The following is a 14,686-nucleotide window of genomic DNA, read 5'->3' as shown; positions in this document are numbered from 1 at the left end:
GACTGCAAACCGTCTGCAGGATCTGATGCATGACAGTAACCAGACAGGACCCACCACTCTATATCCTCCATGACCCACTCATGGAGCAGAACCATTTACAACTAACTAGTTGAGTGCATGAGTTCGACTTTGACAGCTTTTTGCGCTATCAAAAATACGGAAGTAAAACTTGAAACATTCAAGTATCAGAGAAAAGTAGTGTTTAGACATATATATATATATATATATATATATATATATATATATATATATATATATATATATATATATATAATAACATGTTATATATATATAAATTTTAATTTATTGGATTTTATGTGAATTTCATTAAAAAACAAATATTTGTGGTATTTATTTCCATTTTTTTAAAACAACGATGTCCAGATGCGCAATTAGTCGTATTTCTGCAAATTGTATCGATCTCACCATAAAATCGCTTGCGTTCGATTTTGTGGTGAGAGCCCGACGAGCAAGATAAACGTGTTCTGTTTTGTTGTTGTGTTTATGTTCTTTCTTTATGACCACCAGCAGATTCGTGTGAAATCTACCTTGCAAACAAAACGCGCAGCTTCATCGGATGAAGAGAAAACTGTGCACCCATATCGCAGCTCTCATACCCGCACCCACCCCACAGATCAGGACTGCGGCGCTTTTAGGTTGAAACTGCCTCGTCCCTAGCTGCAGTGCAATCCCCGTCGTGGCGTGACCGTCCCGGTGTCCTGCGCTTGGACGACCGCCTCGGTCCTTCTTGCGTCTGGAGACTCTGAGTCACAGACACGGCAATGTGTTTTTTGGGCCGGGGCTCCTCAAGAAGAACTGCGGGGCTCTGGGACATCTGCAATGCAGGAGTCTAAATTTAGCATCAGAGGTTCGGGGAGAGGAGGAGAAGGAGAGACAGACACGGACACAGGAGAAAGACGTGAGGACGGGAAACAACGACGGCGATCTGCAACAGAGGTCCACTTGTGTCACTGCGCCGACTTTTCGCTTCATTCCTCAAAACCTCCAGTCCTGTTTGATGGTGTGAGGTGTGAATGAAAAAAACAACAACAAAAAACCAAAACTCTTCCTGATAGAGAAGGAGAGGAGAAGAGTAGAAATCATTCAGAAAGTTAGGCATGAAGAATATTAATAAGTTTATTCCACTAACTGTGAAATGACACAAAATAAATTCAAGAAACAAGAAACAGTAAATTTTTTGGGGAAAAAGTTTATTAAGAAAAAAAGTTTTGGAACTAGGGTGAGGTGTTTTTTTTTTAGGCCGTATGGTTACACGAGTCACGTGATTGACCTAAACAACAGCCGGATGTTACTACTGGCGAAAACGACGAAAACGACAACAGGAAGTAGGAGGACGAGGTTTGTTTGTGGAAGGTTTTGTTTGTTTGTTTGTTTGTTTCTACAAACTGTCATGGCTCTCAGAGCACTCAGCATCACACAGTTTATAAAAGGTTGTGTGCCATTCCAAGGTGTTGAATCCATAACTTTTTTTTTGTAAAATCACTGACTACTAAATGCCACATCCACAGCCACTCCCAAAATATAAGGGGCTTGTTGCTCCAACCCCTGAATCACAGGCTGAGTTTCCTCTGGAGGCTGATTGACGATAAGCAAATTATGAATATACATCCCATGTCAGTTGTTTCCGTTGGTCACTACCATGACTTTTAATGACTTATCCTGTGAACAAGCTTATTCACACGAGGCTGTAAGTGAATTTCTTATTTAATGGCAACACTGCAATTGTGTAATAGTGTATTGTTGTTGTTTTCTTTTACATTTAGTAGAATATAGACAAAGATTTGTAATGGAAGCACAATATAGTGCAGGTGTTTAAGTCTCCACAAAAGGAGGAACTCAACATCATCTCCAGACTGCAGCAGGAATGCTGCGCTGCAGCGTTTATGGCTTCATCACAAATTGTCCCCGGAGAACAGAGCGCAAGGGCGAGGTTCCATAATGTATGCACCTGCATAACAACAAAATCTGCTGACGGCTGCAGCTGAGGATGCACAGCAGATGGAGGACGAGCCTACAGGACGTCCAGCCGGGACCACCGGACCCCCCCACCGGAGCTGATCGGACTCTGATTTTCAGTAAAAATGCTCTCTGAACCGGTCTGTGCTGAGTCTGGACTTTCTGAGTCACCGCAGGGAGGCGACTGTCAATAAATGTGGGCTCAGACAACAGAGCAGACTGCTGACAGAAGCACTGCTTCCCCTTCTCCTTAAGGTGCTCAGGGTGTGGTCCGAGGCTCTCTGCTGGTTTCATCCTGCAGATTCAGGTCCAGTTCTCTGTCCATGTCGCCTGCGGGAAATCCATTTTACAGCAGGTCACAGTGAGAACAGAAGAAACAACAACAATTAATATTTACCTATTCAAGATGTGGCACTAAATTGCCCTGCTTTGACCGGTGGAGGACAAAAACTAGAAAACGAGTCTATCAAAAACATAAGCGTGCCGGTGTGACTAAAAAGGTGAACACTAAATACGCCAATTAATACACAATATTTAATTTGAAATCCCTCAACAAGAAGCAAAAACTCACAATTCGAATTATTTCCAATTACAAACTGTTCCCATTAACTACAAGACTAACAACTTCTCCCCGTGACTAGATGAAGGAGGGAAAAAAGGGAATAAAGGGACGTTTATACTTATTGTTCCAAACAGAAGGGAATCTAAACCCAGAGGGTTAAAGGTGAAACTCAGTGATGACTGATCACTGGCATTCACTGCTACCAACGTAAAAGTCAACGTCGGTCCAAGATCAAATTTATGATATGCACATATGTGAAAACTAAGAACACAAAAGGTAGCATAGTCACAAAGAAGAAGAAAAAAATCAGCTTGTGATTAAGTTGCTGCAACTGACAGCTAAGCCGGTGCTGGAACCTGCCATCCATCTTGCTCCAGTCGGTGTGGGCGCCGGCAGACAGGAGCAGGGATGAGCCTGAAGACTTTATCCAGCTGGCTCAGGAGCTATCGACTGCAGCCTGCGAGGTATTGATGCAGGCGGCGGAAGGAGCTCGACTGGAAAAAGCATTTCTCAGCGATTTCCTGCCATTTTCTTTCTCTGCCATGTGCAGAAGGTGAAATGAGTTTCAAAAGCTGGGCGGAGCGTTGTGTTAGAAAGGCGCACCGTTAAGAAAACAAACAGCAAGTAACATAACTCAGTCAGGTGTTAATTTATTAAGATGGTCTGAAATGTAAAAAGTAGCTGCTCCCTTATTGATTTATCCAAAATTTGCATTTTACCAGTTGTGTGTCAGCGTGTCGACTGAAAATGACATCAGCTGTCCAAAGAATGTGGCTCATCACAGTGAAATTCTGCATCAACGAGGGAGATAACGTGTTCACACAACTGCAGCTTGGTTTGGATACATTTATTCCTGCAAAGGGACAGTGTTATGCAAAATTGACTTTTTATTTTGCTCACATCTGTCAGTGAACAACCCAGGAGTCGCTCCATAAAAAAACAACATTTTTCATCAAATTTCTGGGATTTCTTGTCGTTGACGGCTGTAGAGGAAGCCTTCATAACTACAGGCTGATCTGGTTGGAGGAATGCCTTCATAAATGGTGGATAGTTAAATGTTGTGGTTGTTAAGAAAAATGCAATCAGTCTCATTAATAAAATATTATGCAATATTTCTGTGCAACCAGAAGTTGTAATTCTTTGTGCGCCGTTCTCCTCTGAATCAAAATTTTATTATATATATTTGGCAATAATTATGCAATAGCAACTGTATGGAGTTATTGTTGTTTCTTTAGTATTTAGTCATTATTTGCCACCTTCTTTCAGACTAAACTATAAGATCAGTAGTATCACTACATCACGTTTAAATAAATTAGATGTAAAAAGCTTATTTTTAAAACTGTAAAACCTTTTAATATTTTTGATCGTTTTTATTCAATTATAAACACAAGGAGAGTGGAGAAAATTTTTGTTTATTAAATGTCTTTATTTGGCTTTGAGAGGAAACAGCAGCATGTACAATCACAGTTGTTTAGCAGAATCTGAAAAGTGTCAGCAACTCCTCCGTCGTACCGGGAACAAGTGAGTGTTTCAGGTGGAAACGAGTTTTATTTTACTCTCTTTTATGGTTAAGGCAAGGTTTTTTTTTCTTCTTCTTCTTTTAAATTTTATTTTATTACTTTAACAGAACACACAACAAGCAAAAAGTCTTCCTCAACCAGCTAATATTCAAGCTCCAAGTGTCAGGCCATGCATTCAAACCAGTTGCTTGATTCATTTGCCAAAACAAAACCTGGGAAGACAAACAAAGAACAGCAGCGATGAAAACGTTTCAGGGCATCATGGGAGAAAGTGATGGTGAATATACAGTTAGGGCCAGAAATATTTGGACAGTGACACAGGTTTTGTTATTTTAGCTGTTGACAAAAATATGTTCAGAAATACAATTTATATATAGTATGGGCTGAAAGTGCACACTCTCAGCTGCAATATGAGAGTTTCCACATCCAAATCGGAGAAAGGGTTTAGGAATCATAGCTCTGTAATGCAGAGCCTCCTCTTTTTCAAGGGACCAAAAGTAATTGGACAATGGACTCTAAAGGCTGCAAGTAACTCAAAAGGCCTTTCCCTCGTTAACCTGTAATCAAGTAAGTACTTAAAAGGTCTGGGGTTGTTTCCAGGTGTGTGGTTTTGCATTTGGAAGCTGTTGCTGTGACCAGACAACATGCGGTCAAAGGAGCTCTCAATTGAGGTGAAGCAGAACATCCTGAGGCTGAAAAAAAAGAAAATCCATCAGAGAGATAGCAGACATGCTTGGAGTAGCAAAATCAACAGTCGGGTACATTCTGAGGAAAAAGGAATTGACTGGTGAGCTTGGGAACTCAAAAAGGCCTGGGCGTCCACGGAAGACAACAGTGGTGGATGATTGCCGCATCCTTTCTTTGGTGAAGAAGGACCCGTTCACAACATCAACTGAGGTCCAGAACACTCTCAGGGAAGTAGGTGTATCTGTCTCTAAGTCAACAGTAAAGAGAAGACTCCATGAAAGCAAATACAAAGGGTTCACTTGTAGATGCAAATCATTCATCAATTCCAAAAGTAGACAGACCAGAGTTAAATTTGCCCAAAAACACCTCAAGAAGCCAGTCCAGTTCTAGAAAAGTATTCTATGGACAGATGAGACAAAGATCAACCTGTACCAGAATGATGGGAAGAAAAAAGTTTGGAGAAGAAAGGGAACGGCACATGATCCAAGGCACACCACATCCTCTGTAAAACATGGTGGAGGCAACGTGATGGCATGGGCATGCATGGCTTTCAATGGCACTGGGTCACTTGTGTTTATTGATGACATAACAGCAGACAAGAGTAGCCGGATGAATTCTGAAGTGTACCGGGATATACTGTCAGCCCAGATTCAGCCAAATGCTGCAAAGTTGATCGGACGGCGCTTCACAGTACAGATGGATAATGACCCCAAGCATACAGCCAAAGCTACCCAGGAGTTCATGAGAGCAAAAAGGTGGAATATTCTGCAATGGCCAAGTCAATCACCAGATCTTAACCCAATTGAGCATGCATTTCACTTGCTCAAATCCAGACTTCAGACGGAAAGACCCACTAACAAGCAAGACCTGAAGGCTGCGGCTGTAAAGGCCTGGGAAAGCATTAAGAAGGAGGAAACCCAGCGTTTGGTGATGTCCATGGGTTCCAGACTTAAGGCAGTGATTGCCTCCAAAGGATTCGCAACAAAATATTGAGAAAAAACTTTTTGTTTGGGTTATGTTTATATGTCCAATTACTTTTGAGCTCCTAAAATGTGGAGTGTTTGTAAACAAATGTGTACAATTCCTACATTTTCTATCAGATATTTTTGTTCAACCCTTTAAATTAAACGTTACAGTCTGCACTTGAATTCTGTTGTAGAGGTTTTATTTCAAATCCAATGCGGTGGCATGCAGAGCCCAACTCACAAATATTGTGTTACTGTCCAAATATTTCTGGCCCTAACTGTAGCCCTTATTAATGACTCGACACCACAAAACCCATCATCCAACCCACTCTTTATATATCCAGCTTAATAAACAAAGGGCCTACTGTGTTAACATGAGACTAAAAAGAAAATGCTTCTCTTTTTCAGTGACATGTAGCAGATTCTTCTCGACAAATGAATCAATCAAAGGTAGAGATCGGTTACAGTCTCCGCCTCCCAAAAGAAATACACATAGCAGCAGTTGAAGCTTCACATTTTCATCCACATGGATGCGCACAGCGGCAGCGCACCTCCTCTCTTACACACTGCACAACCTCACACACATACACGCACACTTTTCCAGGCTCAGGGTTGCAAGGCTACAATAAATAAAAGCGGGACGAACTGAGTGGACTGAAATGAGTCGGAGCGCTTGAAGGGTGGGTTTGGGGGGGGAATAAATCCTAACCCACATGGAAGCATTCTTTGTGTTTCTGCTAGTATTCCTGCCCTAAAGCTGACATTCACATTCAGGACCGAGCTGGTGAGGGAGAGGGGGCGGGGGAGGGGTGCTCCATGATAAAATCCTTCCCCAACTTGTAAATGTAAAAATCAAATAGCACCATAATAGTTGGACTGGCTGCTTCACATGCTCCAGGATCTGTGCGTTTGTCTTCCAAAGTCTGTGTGCTGACTGCAGCGTTACCTCTGAGGTGGGCTCGCTGTTTGCTAATGTGAATATGGATCATCTGTGGCACATGATGCAGGAGAGAAACATTCACGCCTGCTTCTCATCTTTTACCGTTTTGTGGTAAACATGCTAGTAGCCCTCTGCACTTCAGAGACGTGGAAACGGTGGACAGTGGACTGAATAAATACTTGAACTGGAACCGTTTTGCAGCTCACTAATGCTATACTTCTCCATCTAAAGTGATCCTGTCTGACCCGGTGTGGAGGTGGAAGGCATCTGGATGTGTGTGAATGGGTGGGGAAAACACAGAGGGCGACGTGAACAGGAAGCAGAGCCAGAGGTGATCGGTGGGATGAGAGATGAGTTATTGAAGCTGATGACATCACAAGCTGTTTAGCTCTTGCTGCTCTTCCCGGTGGAGCTCTCCTTCTCCTTCTCTTTTCCCTTCTCCTTTTCCTTTGGCTTCTCCTCTTCCTCCTCCTCTTCTTCTTCTCCTTCTCCCTCCTCCTCTTCCTCTGCTTCTCCCTCACCTTCCTCCTGCTCCTCTCCCTCTTCTCCCTCCTCGGCCTCCTCCTCCTCCTCTACCTCTTCCTCTTCTTCCTCCTTGTCGTCGTCTTCTCCTGCCTCCTCTTCCTCCTCTTCCGGCTTGGGCTTCCTGTAAGCTCCCAGGGCGTAGGCGCGGGCCGATGTGTAGGACAGACCGGGATAGCCAGACTGGACCATAGCGCTGCCCACCGAGCTGAGGCGGCACTCCTCGCCTTCCAGAAGCTTCCTGTACAGACAGAGAGGCAAACGGGTGAGGAGGATGATGTCTCCTTCCAGCCTGGATTTGGAGTGTTTCTCATCTTAGTTACAGTTATAAAAAAAATCCTATATGACATGAAAGACATTTCACTTTGTAATCGGACGCCTGGAAATTCGGCCTCTGCGCACCTTTCTAAAACTCCGCCTTCAGGAAGTCATCACAACATGGCTCCTCTATAAATTCTTTAACAACGTTTTTAACAATGATGCACTGAGAATTTGCTCCCATAATGAGCTCAGCTGATGCTCAGTTCCACCAGGAGTTTGCTAACTGCTACTGGCTAGTCTGAAGGAGCTGGGTGGGAGAGTCAAGGGACAGAGCTGCTCTGTGAGGAGGAAACTTGGAAACTGCAGTTCTGAGGAGGAGCTTCTCCCTCGAAGGTGGAGCTAGGTCCACCCATGTGTTCTCCATAACTGAATGGTTGTCAGGGGAGATTAAAGGGTTTCCTAAACATTTATGAAAGAATCAAAGCAACACTAGGTGTGTTTTTGAGGCAATTATAACATGGTGTAAAGCTAAAACAAAGTCAATTTTACATAATACTGACTCTCTAAAAATGTTGCAGCAAAAGGTAAAAGTAAAATTATGTCCATAATCAGGATGTCTCAATTGTAATTAATTACAAATTCATATCTAACTTTGTAAGCTTGGAAAATACAACTGATAGGCAGCTTATTAACAAACCATTTCAAAAATAATGAAAGAATAAGAAAGAATATTCCACAGCATCTAGCCAAATATTAATTGTTGATGTACTGTTGTTTTTGTTTGTTTGTTTGTTTGTTTTTTAAATGGTGACTTGCTTGTAAAAAAAATTCCCCATTGGGACATGAATAAAGATCTGAATCTAAATTGTATGTGGGGATCCACAAGGCTATATTCTTGGGTCACTTTTTTCTCTTCTAATCGTTTTTAATTGGAAAGAGAGATTTCCATCACAACCATTAAATAATAGTTTAAACATAAAAGGTAAGGATGGAAGCAGGAAGCACAAGTGATTTTTTTCCCACACTGCCTTTCAGGGTTTTTCTTTTATGGGCCACGACTTGTTTCAGTTGAGAATGATGACGAAATTGAACAAAACCAGACCACCTCAAATAATAAAAAAAATCACATGAAAACAAAAAAATGAGAGGATCACATAATTCACAAGTACAAACAATTGAAATCAGTTCTACTTGGCTTACATACTCAGCTTAATTGGTAAGAACCTTAAAAACTGTATTGTTGTAGAATAATCCATCCTCACAAATACAACGGTAACCTGCAACCATAACTTCCTGCTGTTTTAAGTTCTTATCTAAACAATAAACCACGTAAAGGAGCTGTTAATGACTTTGCATGGTTTATCAATGCTTTGTAAGGGTTATGGTTCACTCGGTTCACTCTCCCTGAAAGGAAACTAATCTGACCTGTAAGCAGCGATCTCAATGTCCAGCGCCATCTTGACATTCAGCAGGTCCTGGTATTCACGCAGGTGACGAGACATCTCTCCCTTGGTGCTCCGCAGGGCAGCCTCCAGCTGCTGGATAGTGTCCTGCACGCAACCACAGTTACAGAATGAAGTCTGGGTCACAATTTAGAAAGGGCTGACAAGGGCGGCAGCCCAGGGCTTCATTTTTCTGTGGGGTCCCAAAGACTTTTCTTTTCTTTCTCTTTTTATTCACTTTTACAAAGGCGTGGTTTGCAAACATTGTACTTTATGTAAAACGCACAAGCAGATATCAGATGAGATGTATTCATTTTGGGGTATTTTTATGAATACAAACAATATTCAAGTATTTCAAAATTCTGAAATTATGGTTGATTTCTTTGGAAACAACATGGAGTTATTGGTCAGTGGACGTATTAGACCTTTTATGCATCAAGTCGTACCTGCTGATCTGTAAGACAATGGACTGTAATTTACATTAATACAAAATGTTTTTCTGTAGTGTATAGGGCACCAAAACGACCTCCAGCCCAGGGGCCCACGTCCTCGTAAATTCGGCCCTGACTATAGTGATCATTAATAAAACATTTCTTAATCTATGTTGCTAAGGGACTACCCCTTTACAAACTCAACTCATTCGATAAGCGAAAAAAAAAATCACCTACTTGCATCTCTCCAATTTCATTGTTGTGACGATCTTCCATCTCGCCAATCTGCCTCTCCAGGGCCTCGTTGTGGCCCCGGAGGGCCTCGATCTCCAGGGTGCGGGCTTGCACCTGCCTACGGTACTCGCTAAGCTCCTCCTTGGAGTGCTTCATGGCGTCCTGGTTGCGCGCGGCGGCCTCCGTCACAGTGGCAAACTTGGAGCGGTACCACTCCTCGGCCTGGACCTGGTTCCGGGCCGACAGGTTCTCATACTGAGCCCGGATGTCCTTCAGGGCTGCGGCCAGGTCCGGTTTACTCATGTCCATCTCCACTGACACCTTGAAGAAGGAAAGAGAATAATGACGATAAGAAAGAAGTTCTGGCTGCAGCATGAACTCACTGAACCCCAGAATCACCAGACTGCTTCAAAGCTGTTATTTCACTGGTTTCAGGTTCAAACATTTAGTAAATGTTTCAAAGTCACTGAAATTAAATCCATAACTTTACCTAAGCCTTTTTCTTAAAACAAACAAAATCATGTTAACTATTTTTGTTTCACTTGGAAAAATAAATTTCCAAGTGAAATTGGATGCAATCCTGAGGTCACACCAAACCTCAAGACTCAGACGTATATTTGAAGTTCCACCAGAAGCATCGCAGGCGACTGTTTTTAAGGATGCATGAGGGGAGCTGTGCACTGATCCACTCAGCTGATGCAGGACAGACGGACGGACTGCTGACTCAGACTCCCTATGCTGCAGTCCACATCTTGCATGGCTGTCATCCCTTCCCTGCAGGGCAATGTAAAAACAGGACTAATCTACCCAGCATGCATTACTGGTTAATTACTGACTAATTTAGCCAACAGTAGTGCGTCTTACTTTTTTTGTTTGGTCACATTCTGCCTGTGACAAAACTACTTTTTTTTTTTTTTTTTTTTACACATATGTAAGCTAGAATTAACTTGTAATATTTTTTTCACCTCTACATTTCTGAGCTGTGCTGCTGTCGCTAGAAATGGAGTCGCGTGCTCCACCCGGTCTGCGCCTCTCCGTCTCTGAGGACGACCACACCCCTGGATGCACCGGCTGTTATTCCGTCCGCGCGCTTTTCACCCTCTGACACTAAGCAACGAGTACGACACGCTGGTTAAATCCCGCTCTCTGCTACTTCACTGATTCAGCAACTTTTAAAGTTATTCGTCTCGTTGTCCGACTGTACATGTACAAGACAGCGAAGGCGCGCGCGGCAGCCGCAGCGCAGGTCGCTAGCTCGGCGGAGTCGCGCGTGGTGCTGAAACGGGACTGCGGAGTCATCAATTCCCCAGTGCAGCGGAGCTCCGAGTGAGAGGGCTCGGGACAGGAGAATCTGTTCAAAACTCCCACAAGTTCGACCTCGGCTGGTCGCCTTCTTCCTGGTCGCTCGAGCTGGATAATGACGCCTGATTTCGGCGGCTAGCCGAGCTGGAGTCGTTGTAAAGACCGTGTGAAACATTCCAAACGTGACGTGAACTCGCCGCGTGCTCGGGAATGTTACAAAAGTGCGTCACAGCGCGTTTGTGTTCTGAGAGAGAGAATAATGTGTGGAAAACCGAACCCACAGAGTTAACTTAGCCTATTAGCTTCACCCTAATCTCCTTCCATCCTCATTCAGAAACATTTTATCACTGTAGACGTTTTCTCTTTTTTTTTCTTGCAAACTTTTCTCGCGTACCTGCGTCGCCTGCAGGGACGCCTGCAGCTCCTGCAGCTCCTCCTCGTGAATTTTCCTGAGGAAGGCGATCTCGTCCAGTAGAGACTCCACTTTCTTCTCCAGCTCCAAGCGGGCCAGGGTGGCGTCGTCCACGTCCTTCCGGTAGCCCTTCAGGGCGCTCTCTGCCTCCTCGCGCAGCCTGCTCTCCTCCTCCAGCTTCTCCCGCACGCGCTCCAGCGCCTCGTTCATCTGGACGCAGTCCAGGTGCATCTGGCTCTTCTCGTGCGTCAGCTCCTCCACGCGCGCCCGCAGCTCGCGGATCTCCTGCTCGTAGAGCTCGTGCAGGCGCGACGGCTCGCTGTGGCGTTGGCGCAGCAGCGTCACCTCGGCCTCCAGGACTTTGTTGTGCTGCTCCAGGTTGTGCACCTTCTCGATGAAGGACACGAAGCGGTCGTTGAGGCCCTGCAGCTGCTCCTTCTCGTTGGTGCGGATGATCTTCAGCTCGTTGGTGACGGCGGTGGACTGGGTCAGGTCCATGGCGGAGTCCGGGATGGAGGAGAAGACGCGGCCGGGCGCCGCCGTCCTGCGGTAGGCGGCGGACGACCCCGCGGAAGGGGAGCCATAAGCGCGGTGGCTGCTGCGGTACCCCGCGGAGTGCAGGCGGGTCGAGCTGCCGCCGCTGCCCAGACCTACGCGACCTGACCGGGGCGCGTCTCCGAAGATCCTGCGATAGGAGCTGCTGCTGTAACTGTCGCCGGAGTAACTCATGTTTCCTTTACCTCAGGGGAAAACAGAGGAGAGAGAGAGAAAGCGCAACTGTGTGTGCGTGCGTGTGTGTGTGTGTGTGTGTGTGTGGAGCTCAGGAAGGTGTGATGGAGAGTGCGCGGGAAGGACAGAAAGTGAGATGCGAGTGATGTCTGGCCCGGACAGGTGCTTTTATAGTCGGGGCGCTGCGGCGCATCATTTGACGCAGCAGCAGCGGAAGACAGGGTGTGTGTGTGTGTGTGTGTGTGTGTGTGTGTGTGTGTGTGTGTGTGTGTGTGTGTGTGTGTGTGTGTGTGTGTGTGTGTGTGTGGGGAGGGGTTGTGTGGGGAGGGGTTATCAGGGGGAGTGGGGGGGGGGGGGGCGGCACCTGCAGAAAGCCTCCACCCTCCTGGGAGACTCCGAGTCACTCATGCAGCTCATCTTACACTGCAGTTCCCGAACACACACACACACACACACCCACACACACACACACACACACACACAGTTTGCATTCGGGACATTTTCTCCAATATTTTTCTTTTTTTTTAGTTTGCCAAACTTTTCATATTCCTAGTGGAGTGTTTATCTCACTGTGACGATCAAGCAGTCAAATCGCAGATGTTTTCTTTTTTAAATTATTATTATTGTTTTAAATTATTTTATTTTGGCCTTTTCATGTCGCCTCATGATCTCCGCTGTCCACTGGCGCTGCGGTTTTCCCTGCTGGCGCTGCAGAACGCTGAACGGGATCGATGTGGCGCAGCCAGAGCGCGCGCTGGTGCGGCAGTCTGAACCCAGTCGCCTCCACGCGCCTCCAGTCCGCATTATGCTGCTCTGAGTCACGAGCTGATCAGTGAGACTAAGGAGGAACATGAGCTTTTTGCTGAAAAGAGTAGAAATAATCAGAATAGTCATAATAACTGGTGAGGGGTGATTTATGTTTCGGAGGTCACACGCGCATCCGTCTCCAGATTGATTTGCCCTGGGAGGAAACGTGAGGTCCGGCGTCCCGCCCGGACTCCTGGGAGTTTGGATGCTGCGCTGGCCTTGGTTCTGATCCAGGCAGCAGGGCAGAACCACGCCCCTGTTTTGGAGAGGAGACGAACCCCCACCACCTCCACCACGCCGGGGACTGCAGCCTCGCCACCTCCAAACACCCTCAGAGGCGCCTGATGAAAAAGGAATAAAAAACGACTGTCTGGCCAACAGCCAGGCAGTCAAATGAAAGAACCTGAAGGCGTCAGGCTTTAAAACGAAACGGAAGAAATGGCGAAAAGCTGACATCAGTGCATGACGAAGCTACCCGGAAAAAAGGTGGCAGTTCAGGATATGAAGAACGTCCAGTGATCAGTGTGTGATGGGCTCGATGCACACTGGTTTCCCGCTGGCAAATTTTTCAACCGGGCCAATCAGTGGACAGAAGGAGAACTTATGAACGATGGCCTATGCAAGTGATATTTTCCTCAGATTTTCTTAAATGATCAATTCAAATGATGGTTAGTGTAATTTTCAAGTCGTGAACTATTACAGTATAAATCAAATTTTACTGAACAAAGTTCCCCATGAGAACAGTATTTTTTCCAAAATAAAAAGCTCAAAGTGCACTGTTCCAAATTATTATGCACAGCAGATTTTCTAAACATTTTATGGATTATGAAGAACTGCAAATGGTCATTCTTTGAATGTGCAGCAGGTCACATATACTAAAATCAAAAGCTTTTTCAATCAAAAACATCTTAACAGACCCAGTCACATGTTAACTGTCAGGTTCTGTGTTTTTCTGTGTTTAATTCTGAGTTTCTGTGTCCTGAGTTCTCCTAGTTGTCCTGTCTTCCCCTTGATTGTTCCCAGGTGTGTCACTGATTACCCTCAGTGTATTTAGTCCCTCCTGTGTCCTTTGTTCCTCGTCGGGTCCTTGTCGTTGTTTGTCAGATTGTCCTTGTTTTTTGTGCCGCCCTTAAGACCAGTTGCTACCGGTGTGAGCCCTGGCTTCTGCTCAGCCGTGCTGCCTGGCCGCGGACTATTGTTTATTGACTCTGTGTTTTTGTGGACTTATTTTCATTAAATTACTCACCATACACCTACCTGGGTCTCCAGCGTCTGCCTCACCACCTCCACTACTCACCAATTCATGACAGAAGGACCCGACCAGAAATACGGTGAGGCTCGCAGAATCAGATCATGGACCCAGAGGGTTTAGAGGAGCTACTCCGAACAATCCGCGAGTATGAAGAGTCAAGGAGTACGTCCACTTTCGCCCTGAGACGGCCTGGGTTCGCCATACGCCTGGGGCTTTTGCTGGACTATTGGGTACCACGTCTCCAGCACCCAGTCCTGGTGGAGTTGCAGCGGGAGGCAGAGGAGGTGCGCCGGACAGCCTTCTCTGCCATGACTGCAAAACCTCTGCCTCCCAGGCCAGACATCCGCTCCGCCAGCCCAGCCCCAGCTCCAGCCTCTGCTCCTCGTCCTGCTCCGCCGGACCCCGCTCCGGCTGCCGCTCCTGCTCCGCCGGATTCCGCTCCGGCTGCCGTTCCTGCTCCGCCGGATTCCTCTCCGGCTCCTGCTCCTGCTCCGCCGGATTCCGCTCCGGCTCCTGCTCCTGCTCCGCCGGATTCCGCTCCGGCTCCTGCTCCTGCTCCGCCGGATTCCGCTCCGGCCTCCGTGGACTCTGCTCCTCGTGCCGCTGCTCCGGCAGCCTCTATCCCTAGTGCTCCTTCCGAGAT

At 45.9% G+C, this 14,686-nt stretch overlaps 1 protein-coding gene across 1 annotated transcript; it reads right to left on the bottom strand.

Moving 5' to 3' along the window:
- Positions 1 to 3,930: 3,930 nt before the first annotated feature.
- On the bottom strand, positions 3,931 to 12,218 carry zgc:65851 (uncharacterized protein LOC321113 homolog). Its single transcript, XM_055050564.1, has 4 exons — positions 11,238 to 12,218; positions 9,545 to 9,862; positions 8,860 to 8,984; positions 3,931 to 7,414 (listed from the first exon to the last, which is right to left on the bottom strand). Exons 1-4 carry the CDS (start codon positions 11,982 to 11,984, stop codon positions 7,036 to 7,038), a joined length of 1,569 nt encoding a protein of 522 aa, XP_054906539.1. The 5' UTR covers positions 11,985 to 12,218; the 3' UTR covers positions 3,931 to 7,035.
- Positions 12,219 to 14,686: the final 2,468 nt, after the last annotated feature.

This window comes from Poeciliopsis prolifica, unplaced genomic scaffold (assembly GCF_027474105.1).
Source record: "Poeciliopsis prolifica strain line A6 unplaced genomic scaffold, Auburn_PproV2 SCAFFOLD031, whole genome shotgun sequence".
NCBI lineage: Eukaryota > Metazoa > Chordata > Actinopteri > Cyprinodontiformes > Poeciliidae > Poeciliopsis > Poeciliopsis prolifica.
The sequence above is the reverse complement of the archived record's forward strand: the minus strand, read 5'-3'. Positions and strand labels throughout refer to the sequence as shown.

Excerpts from the sequence above, each read along its gene's own strand:
- zgc:65851 (XM_055050564.1), bottom strand. The coding sequence starts at position 11,984 with ATGAGTTACTCCGGCGACAGTTACAGCAGCAGCTCCTATCGCAGGATC. Across the intron at positions 9,863-11,237 it reads CGTCCCTGCAGGCGACGCAG|GTGTCAGTGGAGATGGACAT; the intron begins GTACGCGAGAAA and ends TCCTTCTTCAAG. Across the intron at positions 8,985-9,544 it reads ATGAAATTGGAGAGATGCAA|GACACTATCCAGCAGCTGGA; the intron begins GTAGGTGATTTT and ends GGTTGCGTGCAG.